The following is a 25,759-nucleotide window of genomic DNA, read 5'->3' as shown; positions in this document are numbered from 1 at the left end:
TGAATTTATAAAAACGACCCACTCAAAAGTTTGTGAACTCTTGATTCTTAATACTGTGTGTGGTTACCTGGATTATCTACGACTGTTTTTTGTTTTGTGATGGTTGTTCATGAGTCCCTTGTTTGTCCTGAGCAGTTAAACTGCCCAATATTCTTCAGAAAAATCCTCCAGGTTCCAAAAATTCTTCAGATTTCTAGCATATTTGAACCCTTTCCAGCAGTGACTGAATGATTTTGAGATCTATCTTTTCACACTGAGGACAACTGAGGGACTCAAAGACAACTATTAAAAAAGGTTCAAACATTCACTGATGCTCCAGAAGGAAACACGATGCATTAAGAGTCAGGGGTGAAAACTTTTGAACAGGATAAAGATGTCCAAATTTTTCTTATTTTGTTTAAATATCATTTTTTTTCATTTAGTACTGCCCTTCGGAAGCAACAGAAGACACTTAAATGTTTGCCAGATGACAAATTAAGTACAATTTACCTTGATCTTCAAATTCAAAAGGTTTTCACCCCCCTTTGAACCTTTTTTAATAGTTGTGTTTGAGTCCCTCAGTTGTCCTCCATGTGAAAAGATGGATCTCAAAATCATACAGTCACTGCTAGAAATGGTTCAAATACACAAAAGATGCTGGAACACTGAAGAATTTTTGGGACCTGGAGGATTTTTTTAAAGAATATTGGCCAGTTTAACTGCTTAGGACAAACAAGGGACTCATGAACAACCATCACAAAACATAAAAACAGTCTTGGATCATCCAGGTAACCACACAGTCAATCACATCACATTTCACAATGTATAAAACTACAACACATTTTCATTAAAATATTTTTTGATGGTGTGTCCATTTTTTTTTACGACACCTCCCCTGTAAAATCCATCCCCATTTGGTGGCTAGAAAAATATAATGTGAAGAGAATGCTCCCACCTGTATAAAGCTATTGTTCTACAATCAGATCTAGTGTTGCACAGATAAAGCGTTTTACAGATTGAAAGGCAATCTCCTATGACAACATGTGCCCTCGTGCCGGCGAGACTGAGCAAAATGCAATATCCAAACCCCTCGTTCCCAAACAAGGCCAATGGATCGACTGCAGTCATAATTCAAATGTTTCTGTCAGAGCTGTCACACAAGTTCTTGTGTAATTGGAATGATTCACTTTCGGGAACCACTTCAAAAAGAAGCGGAAATCGATACGGTGGAATATGAAGCATCCTCACACAGACAACTAGGGGAAAACACATTGACACATCGCAACCTCCTTCTCTCCTTCTCTCTTCATCCATCGCTCTCTTCTCTTTCTCTGTCTAGTGCAACATATGTTTGTCAAATCCTCGGTTCTGCTTTAATGAGTGTTCAGTTAAATGATTCATTGATATATTACACTGACACTCAGAAGCTAATGTTATTTAGCAACAGTATAGTCATCTCCAATGAATTTACTATAATTTTACATGAAGAACATTAGAACATTATGCGTCTTTCCTGAACCCTTCAAGTACAAACCCATAACCCATTATGGCATGAAAGGTTCAGTGAGCACATTAACCTGAATTACATTCTGTACTGCACATTATATATTGAACAGTCAGTTCAGTGCATGCGCCCTCATCAATTGTGTAAGCCATACATAAAATCTTGTCTCTCTTCAAACAAATAGGAAAAACAATTGGATTGTTTCCCTAATTTAAAATGGATCGTTTTAGGGTGAAGTAGCATCATCTGAAGGCTCCCATTTAAACCTTTTCCCCAGATTGGTTCGTCATCTGGATCCGACAGGGCTGATTCAGTCAGTGATAAACGTGATAGGTGGGAATTTGTCCCATTATACTGACAACACTTGATAAATGCCTTGTAAACAACAAGTCACAGCTGTTAATGTATCATAATAATCCTAGATTAGGAAGAGCTGGCCAGGCCAATCAATGCAATTAAGCCCTGACAGAGCCAGCTCATCCACATGGTGCTTGCAATGGCATGCAAATAATCGCAATTGCACGTTATTTGCACATCAACTTAATTTACAGCAACAGGTTAACACCAAACACCGTTTTAAGAGTGCCAACGTCAAATCTAACTCAGTGCTGAGACGTGTTGTCAGAGTTTCTGCCACAGCTGTCCTTTAAAACCAAATTACAGTTGACATTTCAGGGTGTCTGACCATCAGGTCGCTGAGGTAACTCTTAGCTTCATTGCCACTCTGCATAGTCATGCCCCATTGAAAACCATCTAGAGTGTCTCCTTCAATTCACATCCAAATCTTATTTTTAGCTCTCAGGACATTTAACTGATGTTTTCTGGAGGAAAATCTCAACTCCCATGCAGTCTGGCCCTGCCATTATCAGAGTGATGGTCAATTGAGATGATCAATTTGCATAATGAGGCGTTAAATTGGAGCCAGTTTAGCCACCTTCCCCCGTATCCAGCAGCTTTTACCCTGTGGATGGGGCATGGAAGCAGACTACGGTCTGGTTATCCAGCACTGGCGTCAGTCTGCCAGTCTCCTCCTTGTATGCTATTGCTACTGAAGACCAAATGACCACTTTAACATATTAATGTAATGGATGAATCTGGCAGCAAATTGATTCCTCTGTGATGGTAGAATAAATCCTTCACTCCTGCTTTGAATGCAAGACACCCATGGAGTTAATACATTCAACAACCTCGATGCTTATCAGTATCATACTTGGATAGTGTCGGGTAATTGCTTTGAAGAAGATCACGGAATAAAAACACTTTTTAAACTTTTGGTAAATATCTTCATATATCTAATTAATATTCCCTAAGAGCGATACCCAATTGCTTCTTAGCGATAACATCATCAATTTTGTAGACTGTTAAACAGTGAAACATTACGTTAGTCTTACTAAGCAGGATAAAGCACCACTGGTGCAGTTGAGCGTGTTGACCCCTTAAGACGCTGTGTCGGAGGATTTATAACAGCACATCAGTGACAGTGTGATTGATGCTGGAAGATTTTGAGGGACAGCTGGCTCATGATAGAGCCATCAGTGTTCTGTTCCTTGTCATCTCATACAGCTGTTGTTAAGAGATCTTCTGCCCTCGACACATTCACTGTAGCTCCTGGACGTGGAGGACACATGACACATACACAATGCCTTCTGCATGGTTAACAGCATCAATGCCATTACTGTATGTATTCACTGACGCTGCATTAAACCAATACAGATATACCCTGCTGACAAGACCAGCTTAGGCCAGAGTGGACCACACTGGTTTAGTGCTGGTTTAGCTGGTGGATCAACATGGGCAAGATGTTCACCAGCAGTGCTTGAAGTGGAAAAATAAAAGTGCCGGTATTCCCGATGTTCGGTTCAAAACGCGTCCCTGAAGAAGCAAGGGCGTGGCGAGCATGTACGTGCAACATGTCGGAAGTGCCGGTATGCAAGGAAAACTGGCAGTACGCTAAAGGTAAATATAGAGGCCCACTTCGAGCACTATTCACCATCACCAGCAAATCTTGAATGGTTAAACTGGTTGAATGGTGAATCAAGTTTTCACGCAGAATGATTAATGAATAAGTCTGCAAAGAATTTGGAACCGCACACAAAAATCCCACAGTCCCAGTGGTCTTATAAACAAGTAATTTGTCAGGCCAGTTTTAAAAATAGTCATGTATAATTGGAAATGAAATAACTAAGCTACACTACTAAAGCATTAGTTGTATAAGCAACACTTTACAATCAATTGCTGTGTCTAATATCTTTCTTACTGTAGAATGTAATGGTTACTTTTCTGAAATGACACTGACAAATGCAGCCTGTGAAATGAGACACAGCTAATAAGTTCTCAATTGTTAACATTAGTTAATGCATCAATTCGAAATTTGAAATCAATTAGAAAAATATTTTTACAGCATTTATTAATATTTATGACATACAGTTCTTTATTCATGTTAATTCTAAGTATATCAAATAATGTTAACTGATGAGATAAAAAAATGTATTAGTAAATGGTGAAATTTACATTACCTGAGACCAATGCATGCTGTACAACTTGGTTCATTGTTAGTTCATGTTTAGTTCGTGTCAAGTCTAATACTAAAATAAAACATTATTGTAAAGTGTTACTATATTTCTAAGAAAATATGACATAAAATAAAGCAAATATAGGCACATACATAGGCACAACTATAAAATAATGGTGGGCATATAAAAAATTGGGTAACACTTTACAATAAGGTTCATTAGTTAAGTACATCAGTTAACATGAACTAATAATTAACTGCACTTCTACAGCATTTATTAACATGTGTTAATGTTAACTTCAACATTTACTAATACATTATTAAAATCAAGAGTTGTATGTGTTAACATTAATGAACTAATATGAACAAACAATGAATTGCTGTATTTTTATTAACTAACATTAACAAAGATTAACAAATACAGTAACAAATGTATTGCTCATGGTTAGTTCATGTTAGTTAATACATTAACTAATGTTAACAAATTAACCTTTTTGTAAAGTGTTATCAAAAATAGTTTATTGCATTTTAACTGGCTTTGAGGGAGAGAGAGGCAGAGTGTAGTGATGCCTAATTTGTCAACAAATTGTTTTGATCTTTTGAGACCGAATTTTTTTATTAATCATTTGAACCTGTTTAATAAACCGGCCTTGAACGATTAGCTCACAAATCAGAGTGAATCAATCCGAGTGTTTGTCGAGTCAATGAATGGCTCAGATACTTAAAAAAAAAATCTCTGAATATATATTTTTTTAACAAATTTATTAAAATGAACTGTTGGGAAGAACAGATTCTTAGAAATGAATGAGACTTTCCATTACTATGAGGTTGTATGGAAAGCCAGATATATATATGGACATGTTTGGATGCAAATTACAAGGTGTAGACACGTTCATTATCCGGATTCCAAACCTGTTATTGAACAAAACTACTGAACAATAAAAGTTGTTGAATCAAGCATCACCAATATTCAGCATCATACAGTTCTTCCATCTAAAGGAAATGCAAAATTCTCTACTAAAATCAACAAACACAGCAATGGTAATTCTGTGACTCTTGTGAATAATATATGACAGAATTTTTAGGTAAGGCATGATAACTATTCAACACTTGATGTCCCAGCATGCACCACATGACTCATGGGTGCCTCCTTTCTTGTCAGTGCACGAGTATACAGGCATGTTTGTCCTGACATGTGTAGAGCAGGCTTTGTTAGGAATTAAATAGCTGTGTTTACATGGACGTCTGAAACATAAGTTACCTTGATCAAAGCAACAAGATGAGATGGAAAGCAATCTTCAAATGGAAGGTTACATAAAGGTCATTTTTTCCTGTGATTTGCAGGTAAAGTGACACATACATGGTTACAAGGAAGAACATGTGGTGACCTATCTAGAATCATGTCTTTATTCATCTTGTACACTTTTTGAAAACCACGGTTAACATAAAAGCTGCCATGGATGTTTGTACAATGCAACAGTAGCATCAGCAGAAAAGCAAAATCGATTATTCTAATGCAATTAAATACAAAAATGAAAGGAGTAGATTCAGGAAGGAGATTCAAAATATGATTATGATTAATTTAAAAAATGATCATACTTTGAGAGAGTTTGATATTTTCAGCAACATCCAAATAACTTCAAAACTTCAAAATGTCACAGTATGCATATAAATAGGGTGCTGTATGGTATCTAAAATATGTATTATGTATTAATATTATGCATTTATCCCTCAGTAACATCTTCTACAGTAAAGTTCTTAATAGGAACCCTTTTAAAAATTCATAGACATTCTTTTCATAAAAAGCAATTCTTGTCATTAGCAGAATGGGTGTTTTATTCAAAGGCAAGTTCAGAGAGCAGAAAGCATATGCTTTTTGTGTCATTTAAAAATCAATGAAGACTGTGTTGTTGCAACTGTGTTGGAAGTTGCAGTTTTGTGTCTTGCTTTGAGGTTTTCTTCTGCATGACAAAACTCCCCCGCTGGAAAAATTAATTCCTCTTTCTAAACCAGAAAGCGTCTTCAGACCTTCAGTCACACAGTCTGTGGTGCAACGTGTAATGAGGACGCAAGGTCGTTTTTGATGACGAAGCCTTCAACCCACGTTCCATTAGAGTGACTGCTCGAGGTGATGATGGAAAACATCAAAACCCACAGATACCAATAACACCCTGACTTAATGAACCTCATAGGTACAGGTTTGACTCTGTAGCCTCCAAAAGTTCAATGTTTGCAATACACACGCACAAAAACTTTTAAATTAAAAGATTAGTTCAAACAAAAATTAGAAAAATGCCAAACCTGTATGACTTGCTTTATCTATGGAACATAAAAGGAGACATTTTAAATGTGCTGTTCACTCTTGTACAATTATGGGGGCTGAAGCTTTTAAGTTTCAAAAAGGAACCATAAAATAAGTCCATATGAACCATGCTTAAAGTCTTTTAAGGTCGTACAATCTTTGTGTGATGAACAAACCTGAATTTAAATTGATAATTATCCAATTGTTTGTTAACCATTGTAACGAGATCTTTGAGATGAACTTGAGAACCAGAACATCCAATCAATGAATGAATCACATGTCTGTGAACTGAATTGACTGATTAATTAAAAAGATCTTACTAAAAAATAATGATTTGTTCATGAATTGTATATTTTTTTATGAATTCTCATGAATGTGACAAGCAGAGTAATGGCAGATGTAACGATTTTCAGATGAAAAACATTCAGAAGACCTGAAATATAGCACATTATTCATATTGACCACTTTTATGATCATCTTATAGTGTTTTTTTTTTGGTCCCACTTTATATTAGGTGGCCTTAACTACTATGTACTTACATTTAAATTAATCATTTGATACAATGCACTTATTGTGCACATACATGTTTTTACATTGTAGTTATATTTTTAAAATACTTGCATGTAATTACATCTGTAATTGGTTTCTGTAATTACATTTATAGTTACACTGTTGATCCATCCCTTACACCTTAACCAACCCTTAAACCTACCCATACCACCAAACCTGTCCCTTACTTTACCCGTATCCCAAATCAAGGGCAGCAAATGTGTTTTGCTATACAATATGAACACAATAAGTACATTAGTACATATTTTTGATTAAGGTACATAGTAGTAATATAAAGTGGGACCGTTTCTTTTTTTGTCATTTTAGAGCTTGAGAATCTTAATATCCAGGATATTCTTTAAAAATTCAGCTTTTGTGTTCAACAGAAATAATGAGAGCATAGGAGTTTGGAAGAGGGTGAGTAAATGATAGAATTTCCCTATTAATAAATGCAGGCCCCAATCCAAAAAAATAAAAAAATAAAAAATGGTTACACTAGGGGGCACTATTGATGCACCCAGTATTGCTGATCATCCCCTCTCTACTGGGGGGAACCACCCCTTTTCATCTCCAACTAAGCTTTAATATCTTATTTGATAATGTGTGAGTGTTAATTTGAGAGGCACACACAGACACTCTATCCTAAGAAGGTTTAACGATAACATCAATCTTTATGCACTATTTACATTTAGCACTGCCATGCCAGATATTCTGTTGAAAATTTTTCTGTAAAACAATATAATTGTGAGTTCTAGTTTAAAAAAAATGGTTTTCAGCACAATGCGAGCTACAATGCATGTGGGTCTTTATTTTATGAAGTTGTTCAGTGACTTCTGAAAGACTGGTAAATAACACTAACGCTTTTTAAGGCAAAATCTAAATATGTTGCTATCTCTCTGTGCAACAGAATGAGTTCACTCATCCCAGATTGTGCACCAACCTCTGTATAATAGGCCAGTGACCCACTTCTCACCCTGTTCTAATGGCAAGCCATTTCTCTTTTGTTGTCATGCTCACTTCATAAGAGAAAAAAGACCTCATGAATGCTCTCTGCCCCAAGTGCCTTAGTGCAGAGAGGAGCAGTTGACATGCCGTCACCATGGTAAAGAACTCCCAGCAACAACAAAGCTATCGTGGCTACCACAGATATCCCTGGTGACTTTGAGAGATACCGTCTTGGAGCAAAAATCTGCCATTTTTTCAGGATGAGCAGGGCGTTGGCACTTGGTGTGTGTCTGTTTCTGTGATAACAAGACATAAAAACATAATAAAACAAACGTTAGAGTCACTCATGCCAATATTGAGAGCTCTATCCTTTGATGAGGATGTCACGCTCAAGTTTTCAAATGATTGTGTCAGCTACAAGAGCCTTGGTGCTTCCTGTGGTGTCGCTCAGAAGTGATGTGAACTCATCTAGTTTGACAGGAGCTTTTCATTGATGCCGTTGCCTCTCTTGATGTCAAGAAATTAATAATTCAGTTTATAGAACAGTTATTTCCGGTCTCATCTGACTGGCCAAGGTTAGATTTCCAAGAGCGCTGATAATTAATAAAACAGTTTAACGGCTTGTACATTTGTTCCGTTGTAGGTTATCATTATCACTCTGCTTGTTTGTGTTTACGCATTCAAGAAAAACTGTCAGTCTGAGCATTAGTAGTGGGGATTTTTTCAGTTACTCTTTCTACAAGTTACAGTAGGTGGTGGCAAGTCTGAGTCTTTATGAGTGAATCTTGAAACATTCATTCAACCAATTCATTCAAAAACAGTGATTCATTTGGGAACTAGACAAGTGAAGGGCTGAATCTGAATATGCCTAGGTGAAAAAAAACGGGTAGAGTATTATGTCCAGATTCACAGTATTCATAAAACAGTAGGCAAAGAAAGTACCCAGATGACTACTACTTCCAGCTAGATTCTTAAAGGGTTAGTTCACCCAAAAATTTCTGTCATTAATTATTCACCCTCATATCTTTCGAAACCTGTAAGACCTTCGTTCATCTTCGGAACACAAATTAAGATATTTTTGATGAAATCCGAGAGATATATGACCCGTCCATAGACAGCAATATAATCAACACTTTCAGGTCCAGAAAGGTACTAAAGACATAGTTAAAACAGTCGACGTAATTGCAATTTTATAAAGCGACGAGAATACTTTTTGTGAGCAAAAACAAAACAAAAATAATGACTTTATTCAACAATCTCTTCTCTTCCCTGTCATTATCCTTACGCAGGTGACGCAGTAAGCACAGTGAAGGCTTCCGTGTTTACGTCCGAATGCCGGCTCAGTATTGGCCAAATCTGCACACACGAGCAGCACAAAGCATGCGTGTGATGCTGACGCAGAAGCCGGCCAATAATGAGTCAGTGTTCTGGCATAGAACCTTGAAGAACTGGACGGAAACAATTTATGAGAATGACACAGAAGAGAAGATATTGTTGAATAAAGTCATTATTTTTGTTTTGTTGTTGCACACAAAAAGTATTCTCATTGCTTCGTAAAATTAAGGTTGAACCACTGCAGTCATGTTGATGGTTTTAACGATGTTTTTAGTACCTTTCTGGACCTTGAAAGTGTTGATTATATTGCTGTCTATGGACGAGTCATATACCTCTCGGATTTCATCTTAATTTGTGTTCCGAAGATGAACGAATGTCTTATGGGTGTGGAACGACATGAGGGTGAGTAATTAATGACAGAAATTTAATTTTTGGGTGAACTATCACTTTAAGTGTGCATCCAATGGACACTTTACTTAGTACCTACTCAGAGAGAATGCAATTTCAGATGCATTCACTGTGTTAATGAATAAGTGATTGAATGATTCACTCGACTCAGCAAGACCACTGATGTTTTGCTCTGAGATGCAGCATTTGAATCTACTTTGGCTTTGGTTGAAACTTTTTTCATTTGCAGAGCAAGAACAAAGAAAGCAACTGGTACCTATTGTATCTAAAATGTAAGTTCTGTCATGACAACTCTTGGAGAGATTGGCATGGTAATGGATATGGCAATGTAATGTAGTTCCAAACATAGGTTTGGGAGGAGCTTAAACATCAGTCCTGTCAATCATCATTACGAGCGTATATAAGCAGAAGTCATTGTGTCATCCCACAATTCTTCCAGCATCCCTCCTCCTCCCCATCTCCTCCTCTATTTCTCTTATTCTCCCTCTGCGCAGTACTGTTATAGAGGGGTTTAGCTCGGAGCTCGAGCTGAGCCTTGGGTTCGAGCCTCGTATTAAGACTGAATGGGCAGGCGAACTTGTGAAATGTATTTGGTCTTGTTGGAATAGATCTGCTACGCTGCTGCTACTGTTGATTATTGCTACTGCCAATACATTCACAGACATTGCTGTGAGCAAGTAAGACATGCTGCTGCTGCACATATAACATACATGAAATAAACCCCGTAGAAGATCTATACAGGTGGAGCTGGGGAAGGTGGAGGGTTTCTGAAAGCGCTGCAGGCTGCTAACAGCAAACATTGCCAATATTTGAATGATTGCGCAGCAAGCTCATTGGCCGCTGATACCACAGCAACCAATCAGCTGCTCTATGTAGATAATGATGCGATCGCTACCAAATGAGTTAAGGACCTATCAGTTAGCACCATCTAGAGTTTTATGCTAGAACTTTGTATTTACTCAATATTCATTTACTATTAACTGAATCGTTGTATGAAAGCAGTAACAGTGTGTTTTTTTCCCTGAAATATCAGCATTGACGTGTCTGATATTTAGTACAACAGCATTCCTGCTCATGTGATATTGTAGTGCTGCAGTGATGCCAAACTGTTCGTGTTGAAAATAGATGGCATATAATTTTTTGCTTATTCTGCAAAAAGCAGAAAATAAATTAAGTGAGGGGCTATGAAAGTGAGGTCTAAGTATTTGTGAGCTCATTTTTCCTTAAGCACTTTGGAAAGGGATAGAGTCTAGGCCACGTTCCAAAGGGGTATTCCTTCACAAGAATATTAATTCAAGTTATTTGTGCTTCAGTTCAATCTGCAGATTTGACTGCTTGCACTTCAAGCAATCCATGTGGAAATAATCTGAGATTATCCTTCTCCTTCTGATGCTCCACATTTTCAAAACGGATTTCCCAAAACAAGTGCATCCCCATTTCTACAGTGAAATGACTAGGTCATCTTTTTGTCTGGATAGCATCTGTTTTTGTCAGCAAGCTTTCTTTATGATTAAGGACAGCAGACTCTCTTTTGGAAAAACAAGATGCTGCTCTGCTGGAAATATCGCAGTGAGCTGAATATATGCTTGCATGTTGGTTTTTGGTCTTGCCCTTCATTTTACACAAGAATACAATAACAACTCCCACCTATGGTTTTTACAAGATTCCAGCCTATGAAGAACATGAGGGTTTTGAGTAATCTCGGCCAATCATTGTCCCTGATGTCCTTCTAAGCTCAGAGAGAAACATGTTTTACAGATGTACTGAAACCCCCTCAGGCTTTCTCTGTACTTTCAGCTGTGGAGTCCTTAAGGCACTGCTTCACTATCCTACAAGCACACCTCTCCAAGTACCAATTGAGTGTTGATATCAATCCTTGATGAAGTGCTAGAGGATTGGCAATGGCCTAAGGGGGGAGAGGATGCAGGGATCACAAAAAACAAATATTAGTGAGAGGATTTAAGAGTGAGACTGCGAGACTGTGGGTGGGAGTCGACTCCGATGGTGGAGAATTTCACAACAACATGTGATGCGCTGAGGTGCTGAACCACAAATCAACTAATAGATAGACAGACAGACAGGAAATTACAAGGAACCGCTGTGTGGAAACAAGCTTTTCTTTTTCAATTTACATCCAATTGATTTCAAGTAATTGCCTAATGCATGGTTGCCATCCTTCCTTCTTGAACACACTGTTTGAAAAAAAAACAAAAAAAACAGGCAATGTCTTTAAGATTCATCATCATAATAAATGAAAAGCCATTTTACATTGAACTTAATAGTAAAGGGACAATTAATAATATCAATCATGCAGGACAATTATATACTATATACATTAAATGAGATTAGAATACATGAAAACCTTTCATTTCGTCTCTGAATACTGTGACAACACTTTTCTGGAATAGAAACATTTGCCTATAAGGTACACAGTGCAACTACACTTGCACATCTATATTAAAACCTAGCCAAAGGCCTGTTAAAATTCCAACTCTTCACGCTCTCTCACACTTCTGACAGATAAATCTGAAATTGTATTCTCTTTTTCAGGCTACAAGGGTTACCATGTGGTTGACCGGGGGCGTCATGCATTGTTTTTCTGATCAAAAATACAGTAAAAACAGAAATAGTGTGAAATATCATTGCAGTTTAAAAACTGCTTGTGTTTTCTATTTTTAAAATGTCATTTATTCCAGTGATGACAAAGCTGAATATGCTTTATATTTTTATGGAAACCTTGATACATTTCTTTTTCAGGATACTTTGATGAATAGAACGTTCAAAAGAACAGCTTTTATTTGAAAAATAAATATTTTGTAACATTATAAATGTCTTTACTGTCACTTTTGATCATTTGAATACATCCTTGATAAATAAAAGTATTAATTTCTTTAAAAAAAACTTAAAAACAGTATAGTGTATGCCGCATAACAATAATAATGAATAAATAAGCAATAAATTGCAACTAAAATTGACAGTGAATATTTTTTTTTTATTGTTGGCAGTGCATTCAAATGTACTTGGCTTAAAAATCTGTTTGAATATTCATGATGTATCTTTGGAAGACTTTTAAATACTCAATTTCACCACATGGATCTATGAAATCTGTGTCTGTCATTGATCTGGAACTCCTTACAGGCCAATGAAATGGCATGAAGGCAGTGTAAGATTTCGGTATCTGGTGGCCTGCAGTGTCCAGGATAAATAAGCACTAGATTGTTTGTTTACTCTGTGAATGACAAGTGGGAGTAGAGAGGCCGGGGGGAACAGATGGACAAGGTCTTCAGGGGGCTTCAGAAACACTTCAGTCGCAAAGCCGTTTCACCTCACTGAGGGGCTTGGCAAAGTCAAAGACACCCTCTTGTCTGCTCATTCTCCTGATGTTTGAAAATGAGCTCAGGCAGTTCCCTCACCACGCTCAGATCTGTCAGCCTGATTGGTGCCTCCATAACACCTCGCACTTGTGTCGACAGCAGCTTTCGACAATCACGGCCGGCAAATCAGGCTGTTCTCTGACAAAAATGACCGGCGGACACCATCCTGTTTTTGACAAGGAGGGCAAGGCTCCGGTCACTCCCGAGCGCGTCTCATTGCTAACAGACCAAGACCGAATCTCGCAGCGCTCCCTGGAAACACACACCTGTTTCTGCACTAAAAATATCAAGGAACAATATCTAAGTCCATCTGTCACTTATGAGACTCCGCTGACATTTTTAATCAGATAGACAATGTGACTGTGCGGCGGTATTATTGAGCCACAAGTAAACAGCCAACTTTAGCCATAGAGGTTGGCTATAATTGAATTCAATATGATCTTTTATGTCAGGGAAGGAAACAAAAAGAGCTTGCTGATATGAGTAGGCAGCCATAAAAGGCTGGCTTCAGTGCTTTTCTATGCAGTCTGCAAAATCCTTTGAGGTTCTGCCTTGCTTTGAGATTATTAAGTCGGAAATACATCAAAGAATCAAGCAATGAATTGCCTATTATTGCCAAATTATTACTGTTTGGAGATGCAGCCAGGATTGTGTGCAGCTATTTTTCTCTCTCCACCCTTTAATACTTTCCTAGATTTCTGTCATGGGGATAATGCCTGCAACAAAATAAGCAGCAAACGCACAATTTAATAACACAGCGACTGTACATTGCAAGGATCACACCCTTCGATTTAAATGTACAAATTCCTTAAAATCATAATCTAATACACTGGCAAAGCTCTGATTTATGAAAGAGATGCACCCTGTGTATTTCCTGCTTAAAAAATGTCTACAATTATGATCACAAAGAACCGCAGTGCTCGGTCACTAATGCTTGGGGAATTATTTGTGCCTTTTTATTCCGCATAAGAGTCTATAAAAGAAGGCTGAAAGAGTAAATAAGGCAGCAACTGGTGTTTGAGCAATGGCGAAATTGGCCCCGGTGTGTAAAAAGGAGGCGGTAATGATCTTAACGTCTCTCCTATAAATTAAATTCAAATAGCCATTTCATCCACTAATGGATGCATAATTCCAGAGTTATAATTGTACTCCATTAGATCATTTACTAGCCTGTGTCTCAGAAAGGGTACCTAGAGGAATGGAAAGCCAGGAAGTGGCACTGTTGTCTTCAGAGCTGAAGCACCATCATGTACATCAGATAAATTTTATCCATTGTCAAATGCTTTCATTCACTCGTGGAACGAACACCGTATAATCTCGAGCACCCGGTTCACATTCATTCTCTACTATTCCTCCTTCTTTCAGAGCTTTGGCAAGCTTTAAGCCGTGCCTGACAGGTCTATTTCGCTGTCCTTCACAGTCAGTATGTGCAGGTCCCGGGAGCTCCAGTTGGCTGCTGACCCTCTGGGGGATTATGTCTCTACACTAACCTGTGAGAGTGAGGGTTGAGGGGGTAATTAAAACTAAATAATAAAAGTTGCTCTTCAATCTAGGGGTGAAATTTCAGATCAATGAAGCCAGAGGGAGGGCAGCTGTTTCCTGCCCTAGGCATACACTGCTTCACACAGCGTAATTCAAACACTAGGATACTGACTCAGTCTTCACAAATCCATTTTCTTCCCGAAACCATTGACACATTGATTTAATAACCAAGGTTATTTTGTCACTGTCACTAGAAATAAAAACAATTAATTGATAAAGTCTGTGTAAACTTAGACAAGAATATGACTGAAACAATACTTACAAACAATATATAAATATAGCAAAAGTTAGTTCTTGCGGAAAACACCACCCACTACATTCAAAACAGCCTGAAGGTAGTTTAGGGTGATTGTATTTGTTTCTTTGCTACAATAACATTGTCTTTCACAATGCATTTGAAAGCTTAAATGCTAAAAGCAAGTGTTGCAAATGCTAATTCTGCTCTAAATAAAAAAAGTCTATGAAGTCAGTCCTAAAATTACAACTAGTCATGTTAGTCATCATTATTGGCAAGAAAAACATAAAACCAGAAAACAGCAAATAATTCTTTGTGCTCAAGAAAAACATGGTGCCTTATGTCATTGCAAACACAATGATGAATGAGAAAAATATGCAGGATTAAACAAAGCCATTTGCATAAACAAAGAACAAATCCAATAAGGAGGTCCACTGCTGCTTTGTTATTTGCCACTGCAACATGTTACAAATTGTTAGTTTTGCCCTTGGTAAAATGCCTGTTTTATATTTCAAAAAAGGGACAATGTCACAAAAGGGCTGTTACTAAAATGAACCTAACCTTATATCTCTTGCAGTACCTACTGTTATACCACAGTACTTTGATGTATACTATGGTGCTAAAGGATTACCATATTTACTGTAATATATTAATGATTACTATATTCAAAATAACATGCCATTAAGAACTGAATTGAGATTAAGGGTGTGTTCACACTTCTAGTTCAGTTCTCTTGGTTCTTTCAGTCCGGACCAAAAAATGAAAATAATACATTTAGTCCTGGTTCGCTTAGCATTCACACTTTCATTTTTAAGACCGAAACTAAAGATACAAAAAACATCCAGACCTTACCAAAACATCCAAAACAATGCTGTGTCCTGGGCTAAATGTGCTTGTTGTATGTGGGTATGTATTATAATATTTTGACCAGCTGAGAACCAAAGAGCTTAAAATGTGTAAAGGAGTCAAAACAGTAGCAGGAATCCCTCCGTCACACAAACGAAGATCTGCTGCAAGGAGACGCCGTTTTTGATGCCAGTTCCAAACTGTAATGGGCAATGTAGCACCTATGACAAGAAAAAGTTATGCTTATGCAGTTATGTTTTAGCATTCTGTCCTTTTTAGATCACATCTTGTGACATCATGTCCTGTTTTTGGTTCATTTAGATGTCTTTGGTCCGTGTTGTGTTCATTTTTCAGTCAAACCGCACCAGAGTTTGTTTGGAAGCAGACCGAGACCCACATATTCTGGGGTCTTGGACCACTTGTTTTGTATGCACTAGGGTTTGGATGGCACCATTTACACTTACACTTATTCAAATTAATCGCACCGAACAGAACAATCACACCAGAGTTTGTTTTAATCTAAACAATCCTGCCAAGTGTGAATACACCCTAAAATGCTGTTTAAATTCCAAAATTTTAATTAACTTTGATATGATGTAGCAAACAGTATATGCAGTATAAAACATTTAATTTGTCAATAGGAAAAATGACACCATGCACACAACATATGGGGTATTTTCATAAATGAACTTTCACTTGGAATAGGGTGGACAAACATATCATTTCCTAGAATGCTTTAATTTACCCCAAATTCTTCAAATTTGCAGAGCCAAACAAACTGAAGCAGGCTTACAAGATTTATTTGAACTGGAATTTGGTCAATTTAGACTTCAGAAAGCTTTGGATATAACGCAAGAGTCTTGACCCTTTTATGGTGCTTTTGAGTCCTTTTTTTGAGGCTTGAAAGCTTCAGACCCCATTGGGAATAAGAGAAACCAGTACAATTATCCTTTTGTGTTCCACAAAAGAAGAAAAGAAGAAAATGGGAGTGAGTAATTGATGACAGAATGCTAATTTTTAAATGAACTATCCCTTTAATTTTGCATCATGTGAGGCGTGGCAAATGCAAAATCTAACTTATTAACTGAAAAGGTGTCAATTAAAAAAATTCAAATTTTTGCCCAAGCCTGATTTCATGATATTTTAGCTATTTTCTTAGTAATGCAAAACATGAATGGGACTGACCATGATTTTTCCACTCCATATGCTAAACTAGGCTACTCCTGTCTCACTGGGAGACATCATTAATCCTCAATACGTTCTTTCAGCGCTGCAATCAACAGAGACTGAAGTGTCATTTTCACTCTCAGACTGACCTGGTCTTTCTTCCCCGGTGAGTTTGGCAGGAGTGTGAACACAAAAGCCAGCAGTGAAGGGTCAGTTCCTTGCCTGGAGGGGTTTGCCGTTACACCACATGGCCTGATGAGCTTTTCTTTGAGTGCTGCATGGTTGGTCTGAAAACTCATTTGTTGGTGGAAACCATGGAGAATTATTTCACAATATGATTTATCTTATTGAAACGGCAACAGAAGACCTTCTATGCCAATCTTGATAACTACTGAGTGAATGAATTTCTTATTTGTACAAATCATACATCAATCCCATAATTAATTTTGATTGTGGTTATGGGATTTTTCTCTGAGAAACAATTTCAGGATTAATATTCTCTAGAGCAATATTTTCATATTCATTATTTCTGGCAGCCATCCTATAATGATTACTTATTATGTATAATTTCAGTTCCCTTAACTCACAAAAATGATATTTTACTGTGCTATTACAAAATACTATTTTAAACTGAACAATGCCTTCTATGAAATAAAACCACTGGCAACTGCAATGGGTTTGTAAGAGCAAAGAACAGTTTTTGACCAATTACAATCTTTGAGCAACTAAACAATTATGCCTAGTAGAGTGCAAGGATAAGTTTGTTGCAAGCTATATTTTATAAGCATGGGAGTGACATGTCAGTGAAACGAGATGGTAACTATGCACTCACCCTTTGCCACAGACACTGCAGATCTATGTGAGTGTGAGCCTTGTTGCTAGGATACAGACCATGGCTCCTTACAGGGAGTGCTGAAGAATGGAGAGAAATGGGAAGAGAGATTTTTTTGAAACTAATGGCTTTTCGATGCATTTTGAAATAGAGATGATCAATGGAAATAATTACACATAACTGTACTGGTTTATTTTTTGTTCAACATAGCTCTCTCTCTCTCTCTGACCCACACAACACAGCACAGGAGGCAATAACAAATACTATACACAGAAAATACTGTTTTTGTTAAGTTATATTATATTTAAGGCATAATGTACAGCAAAATAAACCATAACAGTCTGATCAGGACCCCCAACAGCTACTTACAGAATAAATAAATACGTGGACATGAACTATGGATTTGGGCTGAAATTATTTCGTAACTTTACCTAAATCCTAAAGCTACTGCCAAGAAAAAAAAAAAAATCAATTACAATGTACAAAGCAATCGGCTTAGCAACAAGATGAACACTGCAACAGTATTAAAGTAATATTAATAAATATCCTCTGAGATCTTTTTTAATACAATTGATGGTTACACTTTATTTCGATGGTCCACTTTAGACATTCTACTTACTATAAGCAACTTTGCAACTACATGTCAACTAACTCTCATTATAGTATTAGTAGACTGTTAGGGTTAGGTGTTTGGGTTCGGGTTAGGAGAATAAGTAGCTAAGTTACTTATAGACAGTAGTTGTATGTCTGTTGGGGGAACATCAAAATACAGTGTTTGCAGATATTAAATGAAATGGATTTTTTTTTTATTGTTTTATAATGTTTCCTGAGGTGCACTTATAATGTTAGTATGATTTTTACATCAAATAATTGTCAAAATTTAGAAATAAATGGCTATTCTCTACCCTGATTTTAGCCCTCTGATTTGAACGCTCTGTTTGAAGGGGCGTGTCTGCTGTGAGACTTCAGTGTAAACACCCACTGCTGTGATTGGCTGACATCTTTGCAATAGAAATAAGTATTACATGTGGAATCCTTTCGAATACTTTTACCACATTTTTACTATTACAGCTGTCGCGATTAACGAATTGTGAAAAGTGTTGATTATTGCTTTATATTTAGATCTATTTCTATCACATGGAAGGTTGCAGTGATTAAAGGGGTGATTGATTATGATTTCACTTTTTTTTATCTTTAGTTAGTGTGTAATGTTGCTGTTAGAGCATAAACAATGTCTGCACAACAGTGCTCAAAGTTCAATGCAAAGGGAGATATTTTCTTTTAAAGAATTCTCTGTTTAAGGTCTATAACAAACGGCTACAACGAGGGACCAACGAGCTTCTTCCCGGGTTAGTGACATCACTAACCCTAAAATTTACATAAACCCTGCCCCCAAGAACACGCAACAAAGGGGGAGTGGCCATGTTGGGCTGCTTTAGAGAAGAGGAAGAGTTGTTGTAGTAGAGTGTTGTTGCCATGCCATCATTTTACGCCGGACTGCTTCACAAACGAGGGTCAATTCAATGCTGGATTTGCACAAAAGATTAACATGACGGCACATGCTAGTCCATGAGTTGAATCAACTCCACAGCAACTACATAAACTTTTCCACTAAACATTCAAAAATGTCCAGATGCATTCTAAAAGTTGTCTTCTACCTGAGACTCTCATCAGTGTCCGACTCCGGGTTCGAACAATGTAAGGCTGAACACCGTTTCTGACAATCGTCATTTTGGCTTTGTGTGAGATTCTCCAGCTTTGTTGTTGTTGAGAAACTGAAGCGTGATCTGTTAAAGCTCCGCCCTCTTCTGGAAAATGCCCGGGAGCAGCAGCTCATTTGCATTTAAAGGAACACACAAAAATGGCGTGTTTTTTCTCACACCCAAATAGGAGCAAATTTGACAAGCTATAATAAATGATCTGTGGGGTATTTTGAGCTGAAACTTCACAGACACATTCTGGGAATGCCAGAGACTTACATCTTGTATAAGGGGCATAAATAGGTCCCCTTTTGAGCAGATGACAGTCTGTTGATTGTGTGAATGCAGTGCAACGCAATTTCTGCACTCTCACGAAATGCTTTCACCATAACTAACAATGCAAACAAATTATTTACAAATTTAAATACAGTTTATTTAAAATTTAAAGAGATTCATTGTGTAGTGTAAGAGCGTCACTATAACGGGAGTTTTGGCAAGTGTCCAGATAAACGCGCGCTGTGTGATCGACAGCTTTAGCCGTTATTAAGAGAGCCTTCTTTGAAGTAAAAATAGTAGGATTATTCATTATGAATTTAACAGTCATTACCGGTTTAAAAATGAAATACGTTACTTACAGTTTGCGGAGTCCCTGCTGATTCCAGAACAGTTGATTCCTGATCTTTGAGCAAAAATCTTTCGGGCAAAGCCAATCTCGTATTGCGACTTGTTCTCAAAACAGTCACTGGTAAAATGTACAGTACAAACATGCATCTCAGCACTGACGTGACTAGAACGTTCATTAAAAATAAACTGAATCAATTTTTCTCTGACATCGGGATCCTCTGGCAGCTTGTGCAAAGATGCTATTTTTCCACAGCCAGGAACAGCACAACCTCTGCGTTGCATTGCAATCTTGTTATTATAACAATCTTATTGTAAACAACTAGGCTATTTTAGATCCACTCGTGGCTCATTGACTGAACATCAGCGGGTGGGGACAATGATGCAATGATGTAAAAGTAGGCGTTGTTGTCTTGTGCCAGAGGCAGTCGTATGCAAATGATTGTGCCCCTGTGACGTCACATGCCACCTCTGTTCCAAACTAAGCTTTTTACAGCTTGATTATATAAATGCTTTTTTATTGATGACAAGGACGTTTTAAGTTATGGAACTTGCAGGATGTAATAATGATACAAAGACCTGTTATATGCCAAAAGACCAAGGAAAATTTGATTTCTCATGTCATGAGAACTTTAAGCAGACAGTCTACTAATACTCTTGACAGCTTGACAAGTAGTTGCAATGTTACTTAGATAGTTAGTAGAATGTCTAAAGTGGACCATCGAAATAAAGTGTTACCCAATCGATAACTGAGATGCAAGATGAATGAGATTTGTATGAAACCAGAGAGCGAGTCCGTGATATAAGAGACATGTAAGCAGCGCCAGTTTTAGTTACCGAGATCAGTGGTCTGATATACAGTGAGCGTTTCCATGGATGACTGTGTATATTAACGTGCGGTCACTATTCCTATTGAAATGTTTGGATTTCACTGGCAAAATTTTGCAGAGCAACAATAAATGTGACTGCACCTTTGACATATTAGACCACTGGATGACATTTCTGACCAATCAAAAACGAGTATTCTAATAAGCCGTGTAATGAAAAAACTTGATTGTTCAAAATATTTTGTGTGACTGAAATGGTATATGTAGAAATATGATCATTTGTTATTAGATTTGATTCTGTTTTTGTGTGTGTGTGTGTGATAGTATGACACATAAGCTTTGAATAGGCAGCTGGGCTAAAATGGCTTTCTCTCTGCCTGTCAACAACAGCTCTGACCCCATAACCCCTCGTCTTAATTACATGTAGGATTAAAATGGATTGTCGTCCTTTAGAGATCCATTGTGAATTTTATTAGACAGCCTGGTTGCAAGGTCCTTGAGTGGATAATTAAAACAGAAAGGCAGTTTGGGTGATGAATTCAAAAATTCTGCCACTGAAATTATTCAAATGGTTAAACAGTTCTAAGGCATCATATGGGAGCTGTTATCTTCTTATTAATAAAAATGTGGAATGAAAAAAGAAACTGTGGTGATACATGCCTTGGCGAATAAATCTTTGGTATCCCTGTGGACAGTTTGAAGGTTCTTTTGGAGTGCAGGTGCTCCTGACACCTCTGTATCATTTATTCTCCACCTTTCGGCCATGACATTTAGTTTCTCCCCAAGTAACAGCAGAAGGGCCAATCAGAGATGAGAAGAGCAGCTGTGTTGAGTTGCACTCCTTTGCTTGGCGAGGTTTGTTTTAAATGTTTGTGTGACAGGAGCGGGGCATCATTAGGGAACTTGCACACACATGAGCACTGGATGAGAATGCAAAGACCTGCTTATGCTGACAGAAAACAGGATGGCCTCCTCAGACACCCTGATCTTGATGTCTTCGTCAGCCAGACAATCGATAGATGTGAGGAACTGTAAGGAATACTTGCCACCATTGAGACCTGGCAACGAGCATTTAAAATAGCTTGTTAGTAAAATGCATTTTGCCACTTTCTACCTTAAAAAAAGAGAGAGAGAGAGTTTTATCTGATGAGATGAGCTCACAAAATTACAGCCATGTCGAATAATCTTTGGTTCTACTAAATCAGCAGAGGCCATTTGCATTTTAGAATGCATAAATGTACCCGTGAGATTTTCTCAGATGATGTGTTGTAGGAGAATTTCCAATTTTCCATGCAAAATGCAGTGACCCTTGTAACCCAAGACAAATGGAATCATCTATAAGCTTAAAATTCTAATCATTCTGAGATGATTGAAATTGGTAACACTTTTCATAACATTAACACATTTTATATGATGTAGTGATAAAGAGATCTGTAGTTTCTTTATGCTACTGCATGATTTATTTTGTGTTTCATGATTGTTTTACTGTTTAAATTTTGCTGAAAAACCTATAATTGTAAAATGTGTGACTATACCCATAATCCCTTTAATTATTTTTATGGAAATAAAACAGAACCTATTTATTGAAGTTCACTAATTGCAGGGCATTATTTGCACATTTAAAGCCCAAAGCATACTATGCTTTTTATCTGTTTGCGAGGGTCCGCATACAGTGAGCGTGACGCAAATTTCGTCACCAGAATAGTATGCATGTACTGCCGGTTTTTGTAGGGCGCAGGTCGCACATATGCATTGAATTTGTTTTGGAGTTGTTCTACAAGGTGGCAACACTGGCCCAGGCCATTGTTTCACAGTAGAAAATGAAATTAAAGAGATCGAACAATAACAACAAAATACCGGAGAATGCAACAACAAAAGATGCCCGCACTGACAAGCGCTTGTGTGAGGGGGTTATGAGATAACCAAAACTTTAGTTTACAAAGACATTATTTTCAGTCATTACTTTTGGAGAAAAATAGCGCAGACACTGGACAAGGATGAAACTCTCTAGAGCGAATGTATCGAATTGCCTGCATTCACGCACGCCATCAAATGGGCAGTGTTTGAAATCGCCCCCTATACCCTTAAATAGGGCACTATTTGAGGGAACAGCCATTTGTAGTGCTGTCCATAACCATAAACGCTGCCTACAAAGTCGTTGCCTGATAAGGCAGTGAGGCAACAAGTCAGCTGCCTATGTTTTCGGACACAGCCAGGAACAGCACAACCTCTGCATTGCATTGCAATCTTGTTATTATAGCAATCTTATTGTAAACAACTAGGCTACTTTAGATCCACTCGTGGCTCATCGACTGAACATCAGTGGGTGGGGACAATGATGAAAGGTCATTCTCTACTCAAAGGCTAGAGAATACCTATAATGCACTGATAGGGTCGAGCCGAATGAATTCCCCTGTCTCGCCAGAAGATGGCGCTCGCAGCTGAATCATCCAACTCGTCCAATGTGGGTACAGCATAATATCATACAGGTATAAATTACTTTTTAATTATTAAATTGTTTAATTAAGGTTTATACATAGTTTCCATGACAGAGTTCAAGATAAATATTTTCATTACTACTAGAGCTACCATTAAACAGCAAGCACAAACTATGCAAAAGCGGCAACTCTTCCAGCACACTAACCCCTGGATTCATAGACAAGGCTTAAGCTAGTCCTAGACTAAAATGCATGTTTGAGCTGTTGTAACTGAAAGTAACTTGTACTGACAGATCTTAAAATATGGCAGTGCCATTGTTTTGTCTCAAGATGCACACCAGTAATGTTTTTTTTTCTAGTGAATGTTTATAAAAGCTACTTAAATGCCCTAATTGAACTAAAGCTTAATCCTGGCTTAGGCTAAGCCCTGTCTGTGAAACCGGGCCTAAGTGTCTGAATTTGCTCACTCGTTTTCATTCACTCCTTCAAGTGGACTATATTAGTTGATTATTGTAGGGAATAGTGAATAAAGGCATAGGGGCCGATTCTGAACAGGAACTTTGGAGTATACTTTGAACGGCTACACGTTCGACTGTATGCATACAATAGTGTATGCGTAAAAAAATAAAAAAGATATACTTTGGAAGAAGGATTAATTGAATTACTTTGTAAATGTACTTGGTGTAAACATTTGCAGAGCTTTTTTGTGAGTAATGATGTGCCAGGTTTTAATGTTGCAGGATCCTAAAGGCAAATAAAACTGAATGGAAATGCTAAATTAAAATATAATGTATACCATACTTTAACTAGGCTGAATAAAGAGAATTACAATGTGGTATTCAGGTTTCTGTTCACTGTTAGCGTAATCAGTGTTAGAGTGGTCTGGATGACAAAATTACAGCACCTCAGCACTAAAACTAGCATTTTAAATGTCATGGATTTTTTTTTTTTTTGCACATACTACTGTGGCTGTCTGATTAGCACTTCTTAAGAGGAAGACAAAATTGGCAGCTTTCAAGAGAGCAAGTTTGATGACTTAAGCATCTATAAAAGTCAGGCATGCACAGTACTTCTGAATGTTACATGACAAGCTAACATAATAAAAATTCTCCTCTAAAGATTCAGTTTTGCTGAGGACCTGATTAAGTGAACTGAATGAAACCGCAAAACCATGTGGTGTAGCCTACTGACATGATGCTAGACAGATTTATCACAGTGGAACACTGAATGGCTTTACCTAATATATTTTTCCTCAAACAAGTGATACATAAGCACCAAGAATACATCTTTTTTTAAATATTTGTAGTTTGAAAAAAAAAAAAAAAAAATCCACACAAAACAAAACTATAAATGCATATCATATATCTTCTAAAACAAAACTATAAATGCATATCATATATCTTCTAAACCCTAGACAATTTAAGACAATACTGTATTCAGTAACAAAAAGCAAACAAATATATATAGTTATGAACTGCTCTGAGATACGAGGACTGAGGATCCAAATGCAGTAGTTTATTGAAAGGATAATCCATCATCGTAGTCAAAATCGTAGGTCATAAATACAGGGTAAACAGTCCAAACCAACAGGGCACAGGCAAACAGGGAAATCCAAAAGAGATGGGCAAACAGGGTAAATCCAAAAACAGGCAAACAGGGTCAAAACCAAAGAACAGGAAACCAAAGGAACACTCAGAAATGCAGTGTGACATTTACAAGACTTTGCAATGAATGACAGAATGAACCAGGCTATATATAGGCAGGGGTAATGAGCTAATGAGACACAGCTGAAGACAATAATTGATGATGAGTCTGGGCAGAGATTTATGGGAAATGTAGTCCATGAGAGAGTGGCAATGGTCTAGGGTCGAGTGCCCTTGATAGCCATGAGAGGGCACTCCACCCCACACCATTGCCACTCTATCATGGACTACATTTTATGGTGATCCTGACTTATATGTATATGTGTGTGTGTGTGTGTGTGTGATTTTTGTGATTTATGAAGACACAAATTTGTATAATGACATGGGTATTACACTGGTATTACGACAGGACTCTTTATGAGTCCTCATATTTAAAATAGCTTTAAAAACATACTAAATGTTTTATTAAAAATGTAAAAATGCAGAATGTTTTCTGTGATGGGTAGGTTTAGGAGTAGGGGTAGTGTAGGGGGACAGAATGTACAGTTTGTACAGTATAAAAACCATTATGCCTATGGAATGTCCTCACTTTGATAGCAAAACAAACCTGTGTGTGTATGTGTGTGTTCATTTTAGCCAATTTACTTTTTTAATTAATATATAACAATTGGCTAAATGAAGACTAGCTTGGTGTCAAATGTTTATTTATATTTTATTTCATATCCACTGGGCTTTATGTTATTTATCAATCATATTTACATTCTTTAATCATTTAGATTGGATCAATTATCCAATTGATACTTTATGTCAGACCAGGATATGTTAGGCAGCAGTGTTCAGGTTAAACTAATGATCATGAATTTATAAATGGACAAACTCTCGGAGTGATGTGCCCATATTCAGTCATTATATTTTACTGAAAGATAAGAAAAACAAGGGCGAAAGGGCAAATAGTTTGTTAAACTACACAGTAGAAATAGAAAAATCTGGTCTGACATAT

General features: G+C 37.3%; 1 protein-coding gene across 2 annotated transcripts in view; it reads right to left on the bottom strand.

Annotated features, from left to right (window-relative positions):
• Positions 1-4,772: 4,772 nt before the first annotated feature.
• The window catches only part of negr1 (neuronal growth regulator 1), a 182,227-nt gene continuing 161,240 nt past the window's right edge, over positions 4,773-25,759 (bottom strand). Inside the window, exons 7-9 of one of the 2 annotated variants that reach the window (XM_051897967.1) lie at positions 17,531-17,610; positions 16,848-16,985; positions 4,773-8,087 (exon numbers count right to left, since the gene is read on the bottom strand). In XM_051897967.1, coding sequence (XP_051753927.1) covers positions 7,941-8,087; positions 16,848-16,985; positions 17,531-17,610 — 365 coding nt within the window. In that variant the 3' untranslated portion in view covers positions 4,773-7,940. Of the gene's footprint in view, positions 8,088-15,635; positions 15,753-16,847; positions 16,986-17,530; positions 17,611-25,759 lie in introns of those variants that run through there. The other variant, XM_051897968.1, reaches the window with a different exon arrangement.

This window comes from Ctenopharyngodon idella, chromosome 6 (assembly GCF_019924925.1).
Source record: "Ctenopharyngodon idella isolate HZGC_01 chromosome 6, HZGC01, whole genome shotgun sequence".
Taxonomy (NCBI): domain Eukaryota; kingdom Metazoa; phylum Chordata; class Actinopteri; order Cypriniformes; family Xenocyprididae; genus Ctenopharyngodon; species Ctenopharyngodon idella.
This window is presented reverse-complemented; position numbering and strand designations above follow the sequence as displayed.